General features: G+C 34.7%; 1 protein-coding gene across 9 annotated transcripts in view; it reads left to right on the forward strand.

The window, feature by feature from the left end:
- Su(H) (recombining binding protein suppressor of hairless) overlaps positions 1-26,697 on the forward strand; it is a 697,852-nt gene that overhangs the window by 630,548 nt on the left and 40,607 nt on the right. For 8 of the 9 annotated variants that reach the window (XM_081762936.1, XM_081762937.1, XM_081762938.1 and 5 more), the window contains one exon: positions 15,167-15,208. The exons of the other annotated variant lie outside the window; for it this stretch is intronic. In XM_081762936.1, coding sequence (XP_081619062.1) covers positions 15,167-15,208 — 42 coding nt within the window. The remainder of the gene's footprint in view (positions 1-15,166; positions 15,209-26,697) is intronic. 9 annotated transcript variants of the gene reach the window in all.

Raw genomic sequence — 26,697 nt, forward strand, 5'->3', positions numbered from 1 at the left:
GTTATGGAGCAAATATAATTAACATCATTTTTAATGCTTTGAATATTTTGTTATGAATATTTTCATAACTTATTTTCTCTTTTTAATATCCCATAAAGTTGTTTCGAGGTTGTTTACATATTGTTGATATTTTGCAGTCAGAATTAAATTTTAAAACTCTTCTGTTTCAAAGTGATGTAGGACAGTATGTACGTATGCGATGTAAATATTGATCCGCTTCTCGCTATTATTTCTTAAATCGGACATTCTAGCTTACCCAACGGAATCTTATTCGATAGCAAAGTTAGCTGTATGTAATTTAATACTCTACTAGAGTTAAGGCGTTAACACGTTAGTCGTCGTAGAACTAAATGAAATAATAAATCATATAATTTACTTGACAATTATTTTACTCGTAGGGATCGGAATAGCCTGTGGTACAGTTTTGTTACTATCGGTAATAGACTATGTGAATTATTTCTTTTTTTTTATGTATCTTCATTAACATGACAAATATAAGGGAAATCTGTTTCCGGACGAACTGAGAACTGACTGTTTGACGTAAATTGCAAACGAATACATATTATTAAAAACCCATGGAATTTTCAGCTATAAACTTTTGCTTAAATGTGGGATGGTCTCTAGGCTTATTGTGTTTTAAATCTGTGGAAGGCTTCATTTGAAATACATATAGCCTATATTATGTAGAAAGTGCATTACCCCCGTCTCTGCTCGTCAGATGAAGTTCATCAGGGTATAAATGTAATCGGACTCTCGATATATATATATATATATATATATATATATATATATATATATATATATATATATATATAATGGCGTGATATTGAAAGCGATATGAATGGCGATATTTATATAATGAAATAAGTTTTGCATGATCTTTTCCGGCGCGTCGTAAACTGTATGTTACAAGTAATCGTAATTGCGAACTGTTCTTCAAATTCATGATGATTTTGATATGTAACTATTCTATAGCTAATTGTTGTACATGCCAGTTACTTTATTTAGTGAAAAGGGGGAACAAATGCTGTACTTCAAGGATAGAAAAAGCGGCCTCACAGCTGACTGCGCCATTTCACAAAGTTGATCACTCACACGCAAGTGACAGTCAGCTGCCCGAATGTAAGCCTCCAGGCTTCACTTCACTTGTCTCTTCCCAGCTTTGATTCAATCGGATAAGTCTTCGAAAATCCTTCATCTCCAACAAACCTACGTCGACTGTATTTTCAAAGAGTACGAGTTTGTTGAGATACTGTTTGCCTACCATTTCGAGATAATCTCTTCAGAAAGATCCGTTTAGGGTCAATAGCGAGAGAGAGAGTGCGAGTTGTAGTTGTATGGAACGATCGGAGTACGTGGGAATGGATGTGACCGTAGCGGCTGATGATTTGTTGGAGAAATGAACCGTGATATTGCATGAAAGAAATGAGCTGTAATCATAGATATATTGATAGCATGTCAATATAAAAGTCCAATAATTATTGTTTTTTTAATACTTATTGAGAAAATAATAATCGACAGTTGACATGAGACCATATTGGATATGAATATTTTGACATTTGACATTGAATATATTCTGAGTTGAAAATAGTTTCCCTCTTTCTACAAAGGAATATCGTAGTTGTGACTGGCTGACCAACGACTAGGCCAAACTGATTAAGTTAGAAACTTGAAATTTAGACAGTACATAGGATTTGTGATGCAATGGATTTTTTTTCTAACACTAATTAAATATTCTTGAAAATTCAACGTCGAAGGGAGCGAAATAGGGATTTCAGTTATTACAAGAAATCCATATCTCGGAATTCTTTAAATTTAGAGAAATGAAATTCGGAATTTAGAGTTCTCACTTAAAATAATTAAACACGTGTTTCGGTGTTTCTTGATATTTGATACAGAAAGACAGAAAAAGGGGTAGGGGAAAAGTCCAACCTGCGCCGCCCTGCCATTTTGAATCACTTGGCTCAGAGAAGTTTACCAATAATGCAAAAAGTGTGCCACAAACAGCCACTTAATTTAGTATTCAATAAACTTTATTCTCTCGTATGAACTGAGGTTTCTGGCAGTATGATTATGTATGATTATATACATTTTCATTCATAGACTACGATAATCTTAGCACGCTTTCGTTTTTTATATATAAATAAATGAATAAGTTATTTACAGGTACGCACCAAACAGCAATAATTAGTGTTGCTACGAGACGAGACGAGACTTCAGGCTGTCTCGTCTCGTCTCGTGCAAAGCATGTATCGTGTCTCGTCTCGAAAAACTGTGCTCGTCCCGTCTCGTCTCGAGAGGTTCTGTCCCGTCTCGTCTCGTTTTGTCTCGTAAAAAATATAGCAGCATACCATGGGAACGAAAGTAAAATGTAGCAGGCTGTACCATGCTAATCAAGATACAACTAAGTTACAGCTATTACCTAGAACACACAAGACAAGAAATGTCACGGTAACTACACCGTGAAGACTTCACCTCTAGTGTATGTGGTAGTCGGTTCGATCTCGGTTAGTGCCATGTGAGCTTTGTGATGGACAAACATTGAATGTATGTGGGGACCGCGGTGGCTCAGTGGTAGAGCGTTCACCTCTGATGCTTGGGGTCTCGGGTTCGATCCCAGCCCCGCCAGGTGAACTTTGTGGTGGACAAACACCGTGTGCGTGGGTTTTCTCGGGGTTCTCCTGTTTTCTCTCATTTTCTTCATTCCACCATTTCATTCATTACTCATCATCACTGTCTCCTCTGGCCTAACCGGCATAATCGTGGGACGTAAAACTCAAAGATTTCATTTCATTTTTCGAATGTGTGTGTTTTCTCGAAGTTGTCTAGTATCCTACCACTTTCTTCATTTCACTAATTTTCCTATCATCATCCATTCGGCCAAAGTTACCTAAAGGTCTTAAAAATAAATTCAAATAAGCTCACAAGGCAAGGACAAATAGTTTACAAGATAATATATATATCTGCTGTTAGTTGTCTGAGGCTTCTCGACCCTGGCTTCTTCTTCTTCTTTTTACATTCTGAAACAACAGGAATATACAGCAAATTGCTCATAGGTACGTCGAAGATGAAGACACTAATGTCAAATAATGTTTACACGATAAGCAAAGTTCGATGTAAAGGTGTCACCATCCCCGACACTATTGTATACTATCAGCCCACTTGCTTTATAGTGTCTGTATATATATATATATATATATATATATATATATATATATATATATATATATATATATAGAGAGAGAGAGAGAGAGAGAGAGAGAGAGATGGAAGTATATATAGATAAATAGAGAGATAGATATGTGTGTACACTTTGATTTCATATATTCCAGCCTTTAGGTTTCACAGTGTTAACCCATAACAATGGTTCAAATCTGTTCCCATAATCACGGGGTGTGTGCTACTATATGGTGGTTGCCCCGTTTGTGTAACAAACTCATGACAGTACACCCAGATTAGCTAGTGGCTAAAAAAAAAAAAAAAAAAAAGTTGATTTTTGGGTGGCCATTTTGGATTAAAGTTTCTAATATTGTCGGGATCTATTCGCAATCATAAAACGTACATCTTCATACCAAGCCGAGCGGTCTGCGGCGATAGACCATCGGCTTGAAGGCCCCGGGTTGAGTCCCGGAAGGGTCATGTGTATGGATTTTAACAACATTTGTTTTATCGTATTGTGTCAGGGGGGGGGGAAATCGTACGGGATAAAAGGATTTCTGTCTGAAAAAAAAATGGAGAGAATATCCTCCCCAGGACACTTTCATGGGAGTAAGGAATTAGTAAAAAATATAGGATATACATTTTATAGCATGTTTAAAAATATGGTTTGGGTATCCTATTTCTTTTCTGTTAATTATGTTCTTCAATGTTCGAATTTTGATCATTCTCATGATATTTTCTGCTTTATCTAAATTCTATCTAAATATGCATGTTTTATCATCCTCTTGTTTTGTTTGTTTGTTTCGGAATATACCATAGTACTGTAGAAACGAACTGTACGAAGAAAATTGGGATACAGTGATATACTTTTAAGTATTAGTTGGATATTCGTTTCACTGGTACCGAAGGATTTTAAAACATGGATATTTATATAGAACATGGATATTTATATATTTATATATATTAGTTCCGGGTATTTCCTGGGCACACTTGCGATAAGTCCCATAGTTTTCAAGCTAGGGCATTTTGAATTGTAATTTCTCGCATTTTCTGCGGTTTATAACGGAAAAAGACATCTTTTGACCCCTGTTTATTAGAAATTTTTCCTTTATTTTGTACAGTCCGCAACAAAAAAACTGCAACATGAGCATTTAAGTTTATTGTGAAACGACGAAGACTTTTGCTCCAAAATAAGTGTGCAGGGGAGGACTCCGAGGTTTCTCCTGGCGTGATTCGTGCCACTTAAACGTTATGTTGATTCCCTGCGCTGTTAGGCGTAGTTTCACAATAAACTTACATGCTCATGTTGCATGTTTCTTTCTGGTACAAGGAATTACCTCTCCGCAGTTTGGTAGTGATATTTTTCCGCAGCCTGTATATAAACTAATTTCGTCCTTACTGTGAATTAATCTTGGTGTTAATTCACACGTAAAATTGTGTACCGATCTTCGATTTTTCAAAAATTTCTTTTAGAATGAAATACATTCGTGGTCAGCGGGCACCCAGCTGTAGATTTGCAAGTAGTATGTATGTCCCGTTAGGGCCCTGTCAGTTACCGCCAAAGGAAGACAAACAGTAGATATGACCCGGCATTTAAAAGTGCAAGTTTTACATATGGAGAAAATGAGTAAACACTTTGTTCCAGCAAAATAAAACAAATGAGTTTATATTGAGAAGGAACATAGAAATTATTTTTTCGCGGAAACTGCACATGAGAATTTATTGCCACGTATCTCATTAAGTCATTACATTCAGCACGATCTATCGCTTGATGTGTATTACTTTTGGACAATATTATTGTTCTTTTTGTTTGATTGATTTGAATTTAACGTCTTTTTCAGCAGCGAAGCTATATGAGACGTGGACCTAGAGCTTAATGTGGAATTCAAACCACACGAGCTTCTGCCAGGACTCGGAATCGTACCCGGGACTCCCATTCCAAAAGGCGCGTGTCCTAACCGCTTAGCTTAGCGATCTCCTTCGTGGTAAAGTGGTTAGCGTACGCACCTTTCGTCACCTTCTTTCCTGCCCAGAGTTGCCCCAGGTTTCCACATTCTCTCGAGACTTGAGTGTGCCCCGGTACTTCTACGTGCGGAGACAACGGAAAATTTATCCGGTTCTGATTATCTTGGAAATTGAACCCGGGTCCCGTGCGTTGCAGCCAGATGCTCTAACAATAGCGTCCTGTAGGGATCGCTAATGAAAGAACATAAACACATGAGGGTGTGTCTTTTACGATTCAAAGATGATGGTTGAGAAAATATGTAGATTGTATGCCGGCACATCATTTCTTGCTTTGTATCATTTCAATACGAAATAGTACAGAAATTCCCACTGGGAATCGAATGCGCATCTCCCGTGCCGAAGGCAACAATGTTAACCGTGTATTCATGAGGGAGCTCACTCCAAAAATAAACACGTAATTGTGGTGTAACATTAATATTCAGAATAGTTTTGTTGTCCTTTAATTCTGTTATGTATTACATGAGTGACAACGATGTTGCTAGTCTGTAGGCATGTACTGGGGGCTCTTGAGGGAAATCTCATCGGTAAAACTTTAAATTTGATCTTTAAAAGTTAAGAGAAGTAAACTTTGCACAGCTTCAGAAAGTTGTAGGCAAGAATTAGTGCACAAAATAAGCTCTCTTTCCTTACCTTGTAGCGATAAAATTTAGATTTTTACTTATGTGAATTCCCTCAAGAGCCGCCACAAGATGCAGGTAGACTTAAAATGATCCAACTCAAAAATGTTTCTGGCTCGAACGTGCATTTCTGTAGCTTACACACACACTTACATATATGCATACATAGAAAGAAATCTGATCTTAATTTCTTTAGTTGAATTTGTTTCCAGTTGTCTATCTTTACTTTTCTCCCTTTCAAAATGCCTCATGTAATGTAAACTCCTCTTTTACCGGTACCATCCGCAGCATCTTCGAAACTTAAGTTTCGATATTCGTAGCACGATTATGTAACACGCATGTTTTAATTCAGTTTGAAGTATTAATTCAATGGGACCCTTATATTTTCTTTAAAATAAGTTATTGAATTCTTGTAGGGGCCGCGGTAGATCGTGGTAGAGCGTTCACCTCTGCTACGTGGGGTTTTCTCGGGGTTCTCCCGTTTCCTCCCACTCTATTAATTGCACCATTCCATTAATTTCTCATCATCACAGTCTCTTTTAGCCTAGCCAGCATTACCGTGGAACGTAAAACTGAAAGATTTTATTTAATTTTTTTCGAATTCTTGTAGTACATTTTCCGATAGGCTGTCATTTTGAGTTAATTTTTCTAAATAACTTAACAGATCAATTCGAAAATAGGCAGCTATTTTTTTTATTTATTTACAGGTAGCTTAGAGTAAATTTATAACGTACACATCGACATTATAGAACTATATTTTGGTTATAGCGGATTTTATTTTACATTTATCTAGTACATATCTTACAACTGCTATTAGTTAGAATTAGTAAGACCTAAGAAGGAACATTATAGAAATGGATGTAATAATTTTTTTGTAATGTAATTCTTAGTCTTCCTCGCGTTTTCCTCATTAGTGTGGTGGCTGGCACAATCACCTTCGGTGTACGGGGTCCTGTGTTTGATTTCTGATGAGAAAACATTGGGCATATTAGAGTGGTTTGGATTACATCTTAAGCGGTAGGTCCACGTCTCACATCACATTGGTGCTGTAAATGGACGTTAAATTTATTTTATTTATTTATTTATTTATTTTTTTACGTTACATTGTTGAGTAGAATTGAATTTGCTGAAATCAATCGGCTACCTTTTCCGAGACTATCCGTTTCTAAATTCGTACCTCCAACCAAAGAATTTTTTCTTCTCATCATGAACTATAATGATAGTATTTTCAGTCGTATGTCGATTTTTTTAATGGAAAAGATAAACTTGTATTACATTTTTCTTTTTAAACAAAATTAATTCTGAAATCAATTCTGCTACTTATTTCTTCGTTCATGCTTAGAAAATAACATTACAGAGGAAAGGAGAGAATTGTGATTGTAGTATTTTGGAAAGTTTCTTGGATGTTTACAGAGATACATATAGCATGAACAACCCAACCTAGAAGTTATCGTCATGTATTTACTGTAGGACAAATAAAATGGCGGCAGGTTTGTAGTTTCCGATACAACAGTGTACATAAAATTTAAATTTAAAAATTCTTCAGTTCACGCATTTCTTGTTGTACCCATTCTGTTAGGTTTGTTGCGTTTGTCACCGAGGCATTATCAATTTCTCCGATTTGTAATTTCCGTAAATCTTGAGAATACAAAGATGGCGGACGACCTCCCGCCTTCGCCAGATCGATAGAAGAGCAGTTCTCATGGCTTCGACCGGGAGCCTTGCAGCTGACGCGAAAGCCTGAGCCAGGCACTGGAATTTCTCGTGGTCTCAGACATCCCTCTCACTCTTTTGCTTGTTTTAGTTTTTTTTTTCATTGCTTTAAAGATACATCTTCCTATTCTATTTAGAACTTTAATTTTCACGAAATCAATTTTCACGTTTCCATTTTCGTCAATAGCAGATCCCTTGATAATTACTTCAGTACTACAAGGAATAAATACTTATTAATTTCTTTCTTTTAAAGCAAAACAATGAAATAATATTTCATTATTCATGGTATGGCTCTTCAAAAGTAGAGAAACAAATTCTGTTAAAACAGTTTGATATTCATTTTTACAAATATATCGGGAGTATTTGAGTTATTTAGTTAAGCAGAATGGGCAATTTAAAGCGAGAACATTTAGGTGTGCACCCGAAATACACTTAATTTTGAATTTTTCAAAAATATTAACTTCGTGGGTACTAATCGTGATGTCCTAATATTGTATGGTTTCGTTTCCTACAATACTCCATTCTGTTTGTTTTTCAGACATTTCCTCATCACCACTATCAAATTTCCGAGTGGCATTCTCATTTTTTTTTTTTTTTTTTTAATCTTTACCTCCTGAATTCATTTTTCCTAACACTTACCCTCAAATTTGAGATTCATCAGAGCCATAGAAACCAATAAATATTAACAAATATAAACTCAAGTATGATGTATAAATGTTAAGACTCTAGATGTTTACATTTGCTGTAATGATGAAGAAAATAGTCCTGTCAGTACAAGAGGCTGAGCATCTCAAAGTAAAATTTTGGATGAATCTAAAAATGACATCTTTTGAAACGTTCATTTCACGTTTAGAAAAGAGATCTTTGAATTTATTTAAACTTACGGAAAACCTAGACCACAAACATCAAAAGTAGTCTTTGTAGTTGCCTTTCTTACTTGAAAAGTATCAAACAACACGATCTCATAGCACCAGTACTGAAAAGAAACATTAAGTTTAAATGGATGAAATTCAATACATCATTGTTCAGCATATGTATATATATTTGCTGTGTAATTTGACAGCCCGTCAGTTGTTACGTCATACAGCGGTAACTCTTCTATCTCAGATTCACTTTCTTCCACCCACTACCATTCTTTGATATCCTCTTGTTGTTGACGTAAGAATTGTCCTCGTTGATACTGTCCATCAACTGTAATCTATTTCTTCCTGCTATATTGTATTTTTTTTATCTATACCTTATTTCACATTTCTCAAAAGAAAACAATCTTAGATCACGTAACCAAATGATCACAGTTCTGTACCATTATGCACAAGATATTGATAATGCAGTCTTTCTTTGCTTCCTTATGTGTAATTTCAGAAACTTGTGCATTAACAAATCCTTGTGCTTCCTTAATTTATTCTCTTGATTAATGCTTTACCGTTTTATCATCTACATTCAACTTACTGAGTGACCTTGGGTTAATCTACAATCTAAGTAAGAAGTCCATAATTGTTTTGGAGCCCTTGGGATGTAACGTCTCAAGAGTACCCAAGGCTATAGATATAGTTATGAGCTCTCTAATTTTCGTTCATTCTCTTTCACTAATTAACGTAATTGAGAGTTTACTTACTCCTGATGAATGTTACTGTACGCGCAACACCCACATATGTTGAAGTTTTATTATTAAACACATTTTCTTGTACAGTTCGTCCTCGTTATTAGGTCAAAGTAAACATCATGTAAGCGGTGCGGAATAAAATGTCAAACTAAATATTATTATTTTAATTTCTTTTAAAGAAAATAGTACGGCAGTCGTCGAAAAATGTCAGATTCAAGTTAAACACGTGCCTTTTTTTTTTCTTTTTAGACATGTTTGATGCGGAAGAGTGCAAATTCAAAACATTGCGTTGCATCAATGTCGGGAGTGCTAGTTATTGTAAAGAGGAGGCACTCATGCGAACATTATATGAACTGTTTAAGTGGGTGATGGGAGTCATCTTTTGCTATACTGAAGGACAATGATGTCAAGGTTGCAAGAATAAGATAGTCTTCATTGTAGGAACATGCTGAAATGAACCAATGACTAGACGACAATGCGTATAGCAGAAGAGATAACGTATAATGAAAATTCTAGATTGGAATATTTTGTAGACGGTTGTCGGTTCGATTCGTCTTTAACATGCTCGTAGTTACTAAAATAGGTACTTGCTAGTTAGCGATACACATGGTAGTTCTGCGGATTAATCTTGTAGTAACATCGTTCAAAACCTTTCCACTTTCTTCCAGTGAAAAGCAGGAGTATTGAGTGATTTCCTTGAAAATTCACCCGCACTGTATTCTCTCATCCTCCAAAATTGCTCTGTTTCTTCTTGATAGTTGTCAAGTAATAAATTTGAACCTTAGCTGTTGGTGGCACGTGCTCAAGTGAATACGGCCTCAGACCTCATTACTGTTATTTCAAAAAGTTGTCAAAAGTCACCGACAGAACATTAGAAACGCAGGTATACTATTATAATTTCGGCATTTCGTATTTTGCTTAATTATTCCTTGTTCACAAATCTTTAAATGATTTCTTTACCAGATTGATCGAATTCATTTTTTTAAAATGAAAATATCCAGATGGAAAAATATAGTGTTCCATGGATTCTACCATTCGGATAGTGTTGAATTGATTCTCGCAGTGGCGGATCTAGCCTGGGGCCGGTGGCGCATAAGTCCCCGAGTGTTTTAGTGACAAAAATAATTTAAGCTATTATATATATATATATATATATATATATATATATATATATATATATATATATATATATATATATATATATATATATATAATATTGAAGTTTATAGTAGTGTATAATCTCATGATATACCTACCATAATCTGGATTCTGGGTGCCCCCAGTTTTCACCTTCTAGATCCGCCTCTGGTCCCTCGAATAACACGCCATCCCATGAACTGTATTTTATATAGTTTACAGTACGAACAACATGTTGGTACAAAAAATATAATTCGGTACGTAATTATTTCAGATCGATGTAAAACTAGCGTGCGCTATATCTTAATTGATGTCCGAAAGGCAAAGAAGAAAGTCTAGTGCGGAAGTCTAAAAGTGCAGCTACTTAAATATTCGAAAATATATGTTTTAATGCATTTGTAAGTGCACAAAGTAATCGAATTATACATATACCAATGTCTTCACAATAAGAATTATTTGATGTGAAGCGACACCAATTCTATCTAGAATTGTGGAAAGCCTTGGATTAAATTTCATCTTATTAAAACGTACTTTGTACACAAAATAGCAAAGGTACGAATGAAAAATAATAATAATAAAAAGAGGTTAAGTAAAAGTTTTAAAAGGACTAAACGAAGGTAGTATAATATAATTTATTAGTTGATCCTAACTCAAAACTTGATCAAAGTCTAGTTATATGTCGCTGATCGAACAAAAAATTTCTTCTTGTATTCTTAACATTAGGAAAAACATGAACTGTGTATTCTTAGATCACACTCAAATGTTAAGAGTAACAGGACAATCGATTTGGAAGAAATTACATAGCTTGAACTGCGTGATCAGCAGATACTGTTTTATTTTAAATTTTTATGGTTTTGGACAGTGAATGTTGAATGTCAGATGAAGACGATTCTTCATTAATGTTTAATGGCGTGTTTCCATGCAGAGATTGCATGTAAAATATGTAAATGTAATTACTCGAAAGCAACATACTCTGAGTAGAATTTCCTCCCTTTCTAGTTTTTGTATGCATGCAAACTTCAGTAACCTATCAGAGAATCAACCCTATTAGCTCACACCTGAATAATTTGTACCTTTACCCTTTATTCGTCTTCGTGGATTTTGTGTATGTTACATTTTTAGAGAAAAAAGGTATTTTAAGATTTTGCAATTGTTCCATTTAGATATTATTCATTTTTAAAATGTATACTATTTACTACAACTGTGCACAACAAACATTAAATTTCCTGGTTTAGTCCAGAATACGCGGGGTTCATGAGAAAGTAGGACATGTGAGTCTGAAGCTTCTGTCATTCCGTGAATCTGACCATCCTCTCCCGAGACTCGATTGATCGTGATGTGGTTCCGGGTGCACCTGGTGTGTTCCCGCGAGTTGGAGATGGCGGGACCGGCTCGTATCCTGGATACCATGACGCATCGCCACGCTTTATCTCACAGTTTCTTTTTTTAATCCTGTCTCTCTTTCTCTCTTGTTCATCAGTTTCTCTGGGGGTCAGTGTGCGTGTGTGTGTGTGTTTGTACCATGCGCGTGCGTTCTGTTAAGATGAGTCTTCACATCAAGTTCCTCACCTCTATCACAAAATCCAAGTGATAGTGGAGCTTACTTTTCTGGTGAATCATTTAATGGTAAATTTATGCTGATAAAAAAATCGATACTTTTATTTTAATCGTTTAATTTAGTAGCACGCAAAAAATCCGTACATACAATTATTTCTGTTACTAATTCAATAGTATTTAAATGTGTTGTTTAACATAGTAATAGTACATACCTTACGAAAAAAAAGTAATTTCGGTACATAATTGTGCAATCGGAATCAAAATTATATCCTCACCAACCACAACTAATTTGCTCACAATTCTTACAATTAGATCTTTGAACGCTAGTCATTAACAAAAATGAGAATATACAGTATTTACTCGCGTAATAATCGCACTTTTTGTACCAATTTTTAATGCGAAAATTCAACTGCGACTATTACGCGATAAAAGTTGCAATTCAATTATCACTACGATCAAAACAATTTTGATGCATATAGTATTGTGACAACACAAAAAATAAAATAGTCTTGATACAGTAAAATATTAAAACTTGTAAAAATTAAACTCGTAACTTACCGATTCGTGGGAGACCGGTCTTGGACACAAGTCTTCATGGCATTGGCACTAAAGAACGATATATTTGCATAATTGGGAAACATAAATAACAACTATGTAACACTACGAAAAAGAAAGAGAGACGCACAAGAAGTGACAAAGTCACTATTCACTCTCATCCGAAGCTTCACTTTCTGTCATATACATACGCGTCTGACGAATCTGGATAACTGTTCCACAGAGCATCATCTTCACTTCCGTCTAAAGCGTTGGATATGCCGGTCTTTATGAACCTTTTTGACATGGTGTCAGATATTATCGAAGACCAAATTTGTACTATCCACTTGGATAAAAGTTCGAGAGATGGACGCTTTATTTTGCTACTGGGTGTTCTCTTTGTTGGTGTTGCTCGGACTCGCGCAAAGATAAGCAATTTGGAAGAAAGTTTCGTTTACAAGCCAAAAATCCCGTAGACTCCGACTTTTATATCGGGAAACTTTTTGGCGAAGTTTTTACTTAAAATTTAAGGTACGACTATTATGCAAGGGCGACTATTACGCGAGTAAACACGGTACTAATGAAGACTTTTAAATAAGGAAAACTTTTAAAAATATCATTGTAGAGCTACTATAAAATATCGTTCAATATTTTACTTAAGTCTTGCTCTGAAAATCAGTCGCGTTCCAAAATGATTTTCTATGTTTCGGAGTAGACGTACCCTTTTTCAAAACAAGATTTATAGGATCGGTTCTAAACGGACGTAAATGCAGTGTTTCTTTTGTTCTTACTACTGATTAAGCGTGCACTTTTTAAAATAAAGTACTAAACTATAGCTACCAATCGTTTTGTGAAAGAAAATATTTGCATTGTTTGGTGAACACCAGTACCATATGATTAGCGATAACATAGCCAGATTGTTACCTTTGTTAACAAAATTTTCTGAATTTAGTAGACACTATATCAATCTCGTATGTACATAAAATAAAAAATGTATTTTAAACAATTATTATAATTTGAGTACTTAATTAGTAATTGATATAAAGTATTAAGAATTCCTTCAAGGTTAGTGCTTAGCTAAGTACCTAACATTTCCTCTTTCAAGAAATAGTGTAATGTTTTCCGGGTAGAATTGCTTCTCTTGTGAAAAACACAAGTAATGGTTCGTTGTTTTGCAGTATTACACTCCTTTCTAGCACCAAGACTATATGTTTGCGCCCCCCCCCCCCCTCCCACCTGGAACCGAGCACGGATGTTTCACGCCAAAGGCATGTAATTTAATCATATAACTACGAGTATTAGTAGAACTCTCCTTCAAATGTACTATTAAGCTATTATAGAATGATCAAAATTAAACTTTGCTCAAATTAGTATGTTTAATCCGTTAAAAACAGATACTGTTAATTTGACATTTCCATCGATATCCCCAAATTAGTTTTTAAACTATCGAGGAATGGGCGTAAATTCAACCCCTTATTCTTGACGTTTAAAATCAATTTATGTATATGGATGTGAATTCTGCGAGAAAATGTACATGTTGCATCAACATCGAATAATTTTGGCAAAATTTATCAAGGATTTACAAGAATATTTAAACAGGAGAACTTTGACGTTTGAATGTTCAACCGCAACCAATGCAGATGATAAGTGTATCCTAAAGAAAATATAAGCCTAAAGTATGTTTTGTAAATATCTAATAGAATTTGCGTATTTCATCTTTCACCCTGTTATTATTGATGGATTGCAATTCCAAACAACAGTCTTATTTTGGAATACTGGAGAAAGTTACGTACCAAGTTCAATTAAAATCGGATAAATTTTGCGGAAGTTACCATGGAACAGACAAGGCACAAATACCTGAGTCGATGGTAGTTGTGGAGTTTGATAAATACCAGAATGAGAAATAATATAAATTTATTTTACTGTGACTGTTGCACACAAAAAAACTACATAAATAACCTAATTTATTTGTGTAAACATAAAACTATAAATTCCGTATTTTCTGAAGCATAAGTATTTTGATATTTTAACGAAATTACCTATTTTTTATTGGAAATAATCCTCTCAATAAGCATGTATTTATGAAATCCCCTTCTCAAGCCCTTTCATTTGATAAACCACCCATAATCCTTAAATTATTTGATATTTGCATTTTATCAATATGGCATTGAGCGTACGCAATATTGAAAGTTATGCTATGCCCACAATTATCCCAGAGTTACGACAATCTGTCGACACCTGTTGAGACTATATATGGAACAAAGAAATGCATGAACTTTGCACACATACATACTTCAAACATAACGTCCTTTTAATTGCTCCGCAGTCGAGTAAAAATTTTAGGTGTTCTTGATTTTCTGTTTTGACATTAGCTTTTATATAACTGTTTTAGCTAACAACAGAAACTGCATTTTGCTACTTGAACCCTCATTAATAATGGTATTTTTATGACATTCAAGAAAAGTTGTTTATTCCATGAAACTAATCGCATTAATTACCTTCTGATACTAATTACGATACTTAATGACCCATAAAAATATAAATGAAGTTAGCCACAAATACGTAAGTAAAGTATAATTTTCATAAGCAATAAACCTGGATTTCGTTTGTCTTGAATATGTCAGTCTGTTCATTGAATTGGCTGTCAAGTTCATTCTTAGCTTTCCACTAAATTTGTTAGAGACTAAAATGGTTTATACTTTGATACAAAAGTAGGTTTTTATAGGTTTTTATATATATTTGGGTATGTTATTGTGTATTAAAGTGAAAAATCGACTCTGGTTTCTTGTATATGTAATCCTGTTTTTCTCTTCATCTGCAGAATGGCAGACTCCGGAGGCAAAACCCTATGGATATCCACGCTGTAAGAAACGAATTTTATTTATTATTTGTTTATATTTTAAAATCCTTCTATTTTGGATACTGCACTGGGTTGTTTATTATTTGTGAATTTGCCACAATATATGCATGTTTCACTATAGGCTCTTGTTGTCATTGGGAGGAAGCACGTTGCTGTAGTATATTGGTGTGGGTCCATGATGTACACGCACTGTTCTCTCATTGTGTCGTATTTTCAAGTACCTCTCTCTTCCCTAAGTTCCCTGTTGTGTCCTGTATGGATGCTGTATGTGTATAGCCCTGTCTTGTGTCCAGTATGTGTTTGTGCAATTTGTGATAATTAATTTGACTCGCATTACGTGTTTACGACTCTCATGTAATGTCCTTAATTAAGTACGATGAGTTATTCATGTTAGGTTATTAATAAGGGTTCTGTCAGAGGTCTTGCTAAATTTTCTATAGGATCAGTGACAGGAGATGGCTTATTTTAGTAGGGGAAAATATTAGAAGGTAGTTACATCCAGCATTTAAGAAAAATCATTTTCAAAATAATAAAAACAAACAAAGAGCTTGCTTTCCAGCAGATTAGCATCTGCAAAGTACTATGACATAAGTCGATGTGATTTCAAGCAAAATACTACTACTACTACTACTATTACTACTACTATTACTACTACTACTACTACTACTACTACTACTACTACTACTACTACTAATAATAATAATAATAATAATAATAATAATAATAATAATAATAATAATAATAATAATAATAATGATAATCATCATCATCATCTTACACAAATTGCTCATTTTGTTTCGTAACACTATAAGTGTTGTTGCATTACAGAGAATATTTAGAATCGTCCGCATGCTAATATTTACTCGCGGTGATTGATACTTTTATTGCATTTTCGTTTTCTGCCGAATATCAGTAAATAAGTACTAGTAGCATCGAAAAAGAGAGAATTAAAACAGAATGGCTTAATAGTACTATAAATACTGGAAGTAGCTGTCGTAACTGCGATTATTCTCTAAAACACAACTAACGTGTCAGTGAATGGCTAAAAGATAATCATTTTTCGGTTTTTGTCGTTCGTTTTTCGTAACTTCTTCAAACATGAATCTCTCTATACATATATGTTAGAAAAATATTAAAAACATTCTTTTCTTAAAGAATAAAATAAATCTATTAAAAAGTGCGAAATAATTGTTTTGAATAAAATTATTTTTCTAAAAATAAATTCTATTTATGTTTGACTAAAAAATGCATTTGGAATGATCTCATATACAATCAATTTATAATATACTAGCTGTAAACACACGTTGTTTCCAGGTTGTACTTCAGAAACTGGATTAAAAAAGAGGAAGAAGAATGTCCCTACATCCATTCAACTGCTCAGATATTTATCCTCTCCAATTGTGTATTAGCCGCCTTTAAAACATGTATTGTTGGTTCCATACATGTAAGGCGTACTTAGAAACAACCAGAAACATGGGTACATTTTGACCCCCAAAGAAAACCCCATTCAAGACGAAAATAGAAGAAAACGGCTTCGTACGCGATTGGATCTGGTGAAGATTACTCGTGTACAAAATTCGATGACTCTAGGTGACTACTTTCTGTGAGGAAATCTGACGATAGGTATACAGTGAAAACACATTATATATAGGTATAGAAATATAGCACTCCCATGCTTTTCTTTTTAGCCATGGATAAATAGAATTTATTTTTACAAAAGTAACTTTCATCAAAACAATTATTTTGTACCTTTTTTAGTACGAATTGTTTTATTCTTTATAAGAAATTTGTTTTTGGTTTTCATTTTATTTTCTACTTTCTGATCATAATTAAATACATTTTCTATCGTTGTATTATTTTGTTTCTTTCCTTTCCTACATGCATCTCGAGAGTCAGTGTCTTTTGACTGTTTGAGAAAGAGATTCAAAAGTTACGCACAAAAGGAGTTTTGCTGTTAGAGTAAAATGAAGAAATGGGACAGACTAAAAAACAGTATGCGCTCTAAGGGGTTCGCAATAATCCATTATAATCAATCCTCTCCTATGCTTTATAGTCTTAGAACCATTTTTTTATCCATAAAAGAGCTTTTTTTTTTGTCCATGTTATGAAAGAATTAATTTTATTATTTGTGTACACTTATTGTCTTTTCTTATAAATGTGTATAAATTTGAATTTGAACTACATGGAGATATGTCACTATTCGTCTCAGCGACGCCAAAAACTGTTTACTGCAGTAGTATCGGCCGTTTTCGATGATTTTTAAATATCAATTTTTTCTACTCCACCCCTGACTCCCATGCCGACAATGCGATAAATATCTAAGTTAGGCTACGGTCCGTGTGCAATAATCCAGACATATACTAAAAAAGATAATCAAAATCGGTTCAATGGTCTAGGAGGAATTCGCCAATGATTTACGCGTTCGTTTATCTGGATACTCGTCCGAGGTGCCAAAACCGTTTGTAACCAAATTTGACATCTGATTTGAGAACGCGTGCTGAGTGTCGTATGGGGTCACATGTCCCGATCGGATATACTATTGAAGAATAATAACCCAAAAACTTGATGTCCGTAGAGTTAACATTGGAAAAGTATTTTGCGAAGCCCTTTTCGTTTCGTTCTGTGAACACAATTTTTCAAAGCCATTATGCTTTTCGCTGATATGTCAAATTCAACTCTTTGCATATCGTGTTTGTTCACGAAAACAATTGATAAACAAAAAAATCTATGAGTAGTCAATAAAGGTCACTTCCGTCCAAATTTGCAATTAATACATACCTAGTATTATTGTCACCTGACTTCCGTCTCTGTCCAAAATTTGATTATATGATGTCGAGAAATAAGGTAAATTAAGGTTGATAATTTTTAAAAACAGTCCGTACACTCCAGCTAAAACAATGCTTACTTGGGGGCAGTACGGTGGTTCAGTAGTAGAACGCTTGCCTTTGGTACGTGGGGTCCCTGCTCTATCCCCGGTCAAGTAAATTTCTGGTGTACAGCATCGTGTCCGTGGATTTTCCCGTTTCCTCCCACTTTCTTATTCCACCAGTTCTTTCATCATTATTTACTTGCTCCAATCATAGTCTCCCTTAGCTTAAAGGGCGTAATCCTGGGGCGTTAAATTCAAAGATATCATTTTTTCTAACTTCTATCGTTGTGCAAAATTTCATCATTGTGTGTGTCATAGGGAAATGAGTTAAATTAGTGTTACAATATTTGATCACAACCCCTAACCATTGTGAATTCAAGAAAAGCATATAGGAAATAATTCTTGACTCACTGATCAACATCTAAGCCGAAAAACTTGAAATTTAGACAGTATAGAAGATTTGTACCTAAAGGTACCAGTGAGGAAAATCTTTTTTGGAAATTCTGTAGTGAAGAAGAAAACTGGGGTTTGCAATTATTATATCTCGGAATCCCTTAAGGTTAGGTACATGGAAACAAGAATTTTCATTTCATTTGAGATATGTATCTCCCTTGTTCATTTGTTAATTAAGCAACATTGCCGTTAATTGTAACTAATATGGCTTATTTATAGCAAATGCTAGCTAATTGTATGACTTAAGGGTGTTGAGTATCTTGCACCATCTGTGTTTTCTTCTTGTTTGCTCATTAATTAAAACGGTAATATTCTTCTCTGAAATGTCTGAAATAAACTGGTATTTTAATTATTTAATTTTTGATTTCTTCAAATCTAGTTAAATGACCCTTGCTTTATCAAAATGATTATACATTATACATAAATTTAAATTAAATTTTATTTTTAAATATTATAGCACAAAATTTAATTTTCACAAGATAAGAGGGATTGAAATATATTTGAAGAAACCAGTTCAGTCGTGCTATTAGTATTCCCTTTCATTTAAATGAAATATTTCAATGTAACATCCCTGTTAGGCTAAAGGAGGCGAATGACTAAGGCAAGTATATGAAGATGGAAGAATTGGTGGAATGAGAATGCGGAGGAAACGGGGATATGGTGCAAAAACCCCCAGACACGATGTTGTCCAACACAAACTTACTTCGCCGGGGATCGAACCAGGAACCACACGCACCAGATGTAAGTGCTCTACCACTGAGCCCCCCTTCCCGCGTCCATTTCAAACAAATCCTCGTGTATAAATCAATGGAATAAAGAACCTAGATGAAGGAGCATTTAAGAGGCTTAAAAAATTCGAGGTTCATTATCACAGAAACATAGTAAAGCCATATTAGATCATAATCTGCGCAAAACAAGGCCAGTCGAAGATTGGTACATAATACTTCCCTAATATATTATTTTATATTATCTTCCAGGCCCACCCAACGTTATTATTCCATTGATAATTTCATGTTCAAGAAATTTTAGGCATTTTGGAAACCCACAAATGTTTCAGACACTATCCTGAAGTTATTTAAATTGAATGAACAGTAATTGTGTTCTCTATTAATGACTAACATATTATAGAAATGAAAATCAAGTGAAATCTTTCGATTTACCGTCCCACCATTATGCCTGGTAGGTTAAAGAAGACGGATGATTTAGGTAAGTGAATGGTGATGGGAGAATTGGTGGAATGAGAAAGAGGGAGGAAACTGGAGTACCCCGAAAAAAAAACTCACGAACATTGAACATGTATTAGAGATAGTGATAGTTGTTTGTACTTTATATGTACACCAGCAAATCCTTCCACGTGTTACTGCGGGCAATATTTTGTGGTGTTTTCTTCTGTAACTCTCATATGCTTCAGGGTTAAGGGAGAATGGTAATTATAATATACGAAATTGTAGAATAACGAAAGTAGAGGGGGCGGCAGAACCCCATGCAAACACGGACATGGTGTTTTACTGCGACAGAGCTCACTTGGCATGAGCGGCGATTGAGCCAGGGACTCCATGCACCAGAGGTGAGCACTTTACCACTGAGCCTCCGCGACCACAATAGTTTTCACTTTGTTTTTTTAGACTAGGACCTTTGAAAGTAATTTAGGGAAGAAAGCGCGAGAGATTTATTTTTGGTGGATTTCGGTAACTCGAAATGCAAACAATACAGACATTAGTACAGACATTAATGTTTTATATACGTAGAGTTCCGTACTCTTTTCAAATTAGAAATTTAATCCTAATTTCGAAGGCGTCGTCTCAGCCAATGTTTATCTAACGAATTCGGTAATAAGTATATTGTAACGTTATTTGCAAATTATTACCTTTCTAACTTCGTGAATTAATACATCTGCTACGTATACCATCGAAAAATACGAATAGAATAAAATTATGTTTATTATCAGCTGTATTTATTTTCTCTGCGTATACTATGTAGATATCTGTTATGACGAGCAAAAAATGTGCGAAGTAGACCACTAAATGTAAAGAAGCACTAGAATGTGCAAAGTCGTTCATTTTATTATTGCAGTATTTTTATTAGCTTACTTTTCTGTTTGTTACAGTTAAACCTTAGAGCTTAAATTTCAGTCACTTCTGTGATAACTAGAGCTCTAAATTTGTAGAGATACCGAAACCCAATAACAGTACAATATTTTTCTACATATATTTTGCTCTAGATTATCGTTTCATTGTAAAATTAATGAAACTATTTAGTAACTAGCCTTCCGACTATCCCGGGACTTCGCTACCAGTCCCCAGCATTTGCTTGGCCTACGACCCCTAACTTTTCTCTAATTTTAAGGAATTTCGAGATATGGTCATCTTATTACAACCATTGCAGCCTCCATCCTTTTTTCTTTCCTTCTAAGAGAAAAACAAACAAACAAAACAAAAAACGCTGGAACATATCTTTAATGAACACTTCTCTACTCTTAAGGAATTTCGAGATATGATCATCCTGTTTTAACACTTACAACCTCCACTCTTTTTCTTTCCTTCTAGAGGAAACATTAAAGAAACACTGAAACATGTCTTTAATTTTAAATTTAAAACCTAAAGAATAATTTTCATCCTCTTGATCTTAAGGAATTTCGAGATGTGACCATCTTCTTTTAACAACTGTAACCCTCACTCTTTTTTTCTACCACATATTTTTATTTCCTTCTCGGGATTTTTTTTAAAAAACGCTGAGACATGTCTGTAATTATTTTAAATGAAAAATCGAAATACCAAATTTCGTGTCTCTAGCACTGAGATTCCGAGAATACGGTCATTTTAAGGTAATAATAGCTACCCCTCTTTTTCACACTTCCACATCGAGGTCCCAAACAAATCCTTCCTTAGTGGGACCTTACATCAAAAATCCTATGTCTTGTATAAATTTCAAGTTTATGGCTTAAGTGGTTTAACCTAGGCGTTGATCAATCAGTATGCCAGTCAGTCACGGCTTCTACAAAGAGATAATTATCGAACACCGGCTGCTTATGTAACCCAAATCATACGGAAGTTTTGCTGGTTGCAGACGCGTAGGCGCTCTGTTGTCTTCATGTAAGTTGAACATTTTTGTTGTAATAATAGAAAAGAGGGTATTGTCTTCTATAATGCAATTATTATATCTTAAAAGAGTTAAAACTAATAACCGAAACAAAACTTAGATAAACGTTGAATATTTGTTCAAAAGATGTATTGTTCCTTCCCCTAAAATTTATATGATCTCTTCTAACGTTTGCCGTTTCCTTGGGACTATTCTTGTAAACCAGTGATGATGAATGCAGTTCGAAACAGTTGTATTTTTTTTTTTAATTTTGCTGAAACGCGTAATGAACGTTTGAAGTATAATGTATATCATACCATATATATTTAGTTAGTAATGAACTACATAATTAAAATCTGTATACAATCATGATGTTGGAAGTTAGATCGGTATCTCTGGGCTGATCGGAATTATTTAGATTTTATAAATGTGTTTAGGATTGATCATAGCTTTTTGAGTGTGGACGTGTCCGGAGATTCAGGTCCCAATGAGAATTGAACCCTTCGGTAAATGTGGTTGAAATTCTACTTCAACAGCAACATGTCCTTTTCTTCATACATAAGATGATGCTACTGCTACATAAAGTAGAATCGTGAAATCAATAGCCTATATATTTATTCCCCGCATTTATTAGTATATCTTAAAATTAGTAATATTTATTTCAAACTTACATGAATATCATGGCAATTCCCACTTTGCGTGGAAATGTTTACCCGAAGGATGAAGTTATACAGATATTAAATATCATGGTTCAGTGGTATCACGTTGCCCTTGCAATCACAAATGTCTTAATTAGATTAACAGTGGTAAAAATTTGGCTATGCGTTTTGTTGCGTCTATCTGCGAAACTAAAGTTTGAATCTGATTCCAGCTTTTCCACTAACCTAAAAATAGAGTTTCAATTAGGACCATGATGAACACCATACTCACTTCGGTAAGCTCTTTGTGTAGAGATAACAGGACTGGTGAGCCAAGAGTCCTTTACAATAGACATACGCTATCGAATTGTTTACTGAGTTGTAACAGTTGTGTGTCATGAATAATTAAAAAACTGGGATATTCCACTGAACAATCCTGATTTCTACGTTGAGTAGTTTTATGTAAATAAGTTGCTTTCAAAAAGTGTAACTTTTTATATGTAGAATTACCTGGCCCTTAAAACCCAAGACGTCTTGGAAGTTCCTACTCTTAAAAGATGATTGGAGAGAAGTTCGTCCAATGTATTGAAGCGAAAAGCCTAGAATTTGTATGATAAAACTGAGTGAATTACGGCAACCCCCTATTTCAGTGTCCAGTTCTGGAAATATATTTCGTTAATAAGCGTGCATAGTATCATTACTCTGCCGTGTTGAATTTATCTTGTGTTTGACTAAATACTGAACTAATTTCGCACACCGAAAATTTATTTTGAATGAGAATGAGATAAACATATATTTCTAATATATAAGATGGGTTTGTGCAAATACATTACGTATCGACAACACTTATCATAATAAACATGAGCGTTATCTAATAACACTTGCTTCCGAAGAGGAAGAGCAAGGCACACCTGTTATACACCTGACATGATTAGATAAATCAAATGTTGGAATTGAAAATAGCCTGTAGCATAGCATAAACTTCATTTGGAGGGAGAAAAGTAAAGTAAACAACTCTTTTTTTTTCCTGCATGCGCATTACGGTGAGATTGTATGTAGTAAAGTTTTAGCTCAGATGATCACTAAAGATCCACTTTATATTAACTGTTGCTGCGTTTTCGACAAAATTAATCTTTATGAGCTGAGCATTTCCTGGAAACACTTGGAATTATCAAATTTTGGTTTTATGTAGATCGGTTTCCGGAAACACATTCCTTACTACCGTTCAGGTTGAGAGTAGGAATTGCGTAAGTAGCTCGTCGGATATTTTCCTCTATCCCTCTTGTGTATTAATCAAACATTAAGACTTGCGTATATTATTACACAATAGAAACGAGTGAAACGTTAATTGTATTGACACTTGTCATTGTATTGGTTGTGTTCTCATAAAATCGAATCTTTCAAATTTCGAAAAGTCGTTATTTCATATTAATCACATTGTTCTGCTATTGAGTACTCGTATTCATTCGAGTTAATATATCCAATTCTAGATCCTAAACCTAATGTACTTATTTGCTAAAGTTGTATTTATCTTAATTATTCCTTTTTGGACAGTGGTGTACAAGCATTTATCTTTTTTTTTTTTTAAAAAAAAAAGTATCTGAGCAAACCAAACGCCTATATTTTAATATGTCATTACCTTAATAGCAGAGGCTATTAGAACATAGGTGTTCACTTTTGGTCAGTTTTATTTTCATTTAAGTTATATATACCTTTAAAGCTAGAATAAGCACTATTCAAATATTTATCTTTCTAACTGTATCCTGTTGATTTAGGCACCTTGATACAAGTGTTATGTAGTACTAGCTCTGAATAACGTAAGATATCAGCAGTTGAAGCCTCCTTTTCTCCAAGATAAATAAATAAATTATAGTTAGCATACAACTTTTTCTATGAGTGAATTTGCCGTTCTTTTTGTCAGTTCCTGCTAAGAAAAAGTAATCCCGGCAGCACACCCAGAGTTAATACATGGTGCTTCATTACATTTTTTTTCCAGTGTGATACAGGACGAGATGAAGTTGAGATTTTTTGTCCCCACACGTTTAGAAGATAAAATAGCAAGTCTTAATTTACATATCAGTAGCATAATTTCAATTTTACCGGGGGGTAGGGGCAAGCTTGCCTATTGATATAAGAATTTCACTTTTTTTTTTGTTAGTATATTAGTGTACAATTTATTAAAAAGCATGTGCTTCTGAAACAGTGGGGGAGAGGGACAATTACTCCTTTGCCCTGCCCATATGACGTCCCTCTTACACACTATGTGGGTGTAAAATGTGACTTACGAGAAGCTTCTCTTAAGCTAGTTGCATTCGAAGATTTAACTTGCTTTAGTAGTGATTCATATTTGTCGCACTGTATGTAAGTGTAGTCTGATGTATTTTTTGCTTAGTTCGATCCCAGATCATATAAGTTTTTGCTCTTTTTTTCGTTGTCTTGTTTTATTGCATCAGCAGAAAATTCATTAATAAAACCAGTTGAGAATGTTCCAAGAGCATTGCCAGAACGAACTTAAAAAGAATGGAGAGATGGAGCGGGAAGGAAAACTGTCATTTTTCCTACATGTAAAAGTAAATCTTTTTATCAGCATCTTCTTCTCTTTCTCGCAAAAAAGTAGCAAAATATCAGCTCTCTATCAGTTACAGTTCTCGAGATAAGGCTGCTTAATATCAAGAAATTCGAACTTTTTGTGGCCAATATCTGGGGAATGATGCTCAGTTAGCCAGTGGCCACCGGTTACAATTTGGTACCAAAATATTTACCATTCTTTTAGATATTGATCAACACCAATATGATCCCTCTGTGACTTACGGTTCCCGAGATATGGCTCCTTAAATCTCTGGAAATCGGCCATTTTTTGGCCAATATCTCGGGAACGGTAAGAGTGACGCGAAAAATTTAATCACTTTCTGTGGTAGTTTTTGATGCTCTATCGAATGCAGGGTTCAAAATTAAAAAAAAAATCGCAAATAACAGACACATGGACAGACAGACATAGAGAATTCAGTAACGAACTTTTTAAGTTCGTTGATAAACGCAGTACAAGTGTCGATTTTTAAAAGAATATTGGACATAAAAAAGGCAGTGAGTAAAATTTCATTGTCTCTTTCGGAGTTCGATTCTAGTGATTTGGAGAACACTACTACGAAAACATGTTTTCTCTCTCTCTCCCTGCTCGCAGTTTAATACAAACATTTGTTTTCGTTCAAGAGTTATGGTGTGGAGTATCGGGTACGTATGTACGAACATGACAATTTAATAAGGCATCTTTAGCATCATCCTAACAACCGAACAAATTTTCTACATTACAACAACCTCATCACTTTTTACCAAAAAAATCTCCCACTACATATTAAAAACTGCAGTGCAAAACCATTTGATATTTACAGGTCACTGAAAAGGTCCATATCTGCATATTGATTAGTTTTTCTTTTTAAGCACACAGCTAGAGCAGTTGTCTCGACGGATTTCGTTAATAGACTCAATCCATTAACACCTTTACTGGCAGTGACAAACTTCAGCGGTGGCTGTTGATACCCCACACATACATGGGAAGATTTCGTGTGATCCCTTTTACTATCTTTAACAGAGTTTATTTTTCTTTAATATTTTCACGTGACTGTTATTTCACATAGAAAAACACCTATTCTCTAGCAACTATTTGTTTGTATCTTGTTGGCTGATTTAAAACGAAATCTTCCGGTTTAAGGTTCCACGCTTGTGTCCTTTAAGCTAAGGGATACGGATGATTAAGGCAAGTGAATTATGGAAGAATCGGTGGAATGAGAATGTGGGAGGAAAGGAGTAACCCGAGAAAACCCACGGACACGGTGTTGTCTACCACAAACTTACTTAGCCGGGGATTGATTTAATCAAAATGAAAAACTAGGCCGACATACAACAAATCGGCGTTCATTTCATCATCATGTGTGTTCTGCCATTATTACTTGACTTCCCGCAACTTAAAAGCCTCCACAACATGACCTTCAGCTAACCTCTTCTTTACGTACGATTTTTCTGTTTTAATATCACCCATCAACTGTAGCCTCTTACGCCCCTCACTATTTTCCCTTCTACCATACCCTCTAATACGTCCTTCATGAATAGTTCCTTCTCAACCAGTGTTCTTCTCCTCCAGCCTGATGTATACAAGATTTTAATATGCTCTCACCATCTGTTGCTAGCCAATTTATTCCTTTCCTCGTTTGAGTATTTTTATTCGAAAATATTTCTTAGACCTACTTATTCAGTTTTCAACTTTTCAATATTCAACTTTTTGTTACGTACTTTTTTTCAGTTGAATAACCAGTTCGGCCAGCACGAGGGTATGATGAGACAAAATGTCGGCCTCAGGAAGGGTCTTCGTGTTCTTTAAGCTATAGTCTGTTTAATATCTTCGAACGTCTATTGAGAATTTCCATCTTCTTCTTTTTCCCTTTCCGTATCGTCTTCTC

The sequence above is a fragment of the Thermobia domestica genome, chromosome 6 (genome assembly GCF_964235325.1).
Source record: "Thermobia domestica chromosome 6, izTheDome1.hap1.1, whole genome shotgun sequence".
NCBI classification, from domain to species: domain Eukaryota; kingdom Metazoa; phylum Arthropoda; class Insecta; order Zygentoma; family Lepismatidae; genus Thermobia; species Thermobia domestica.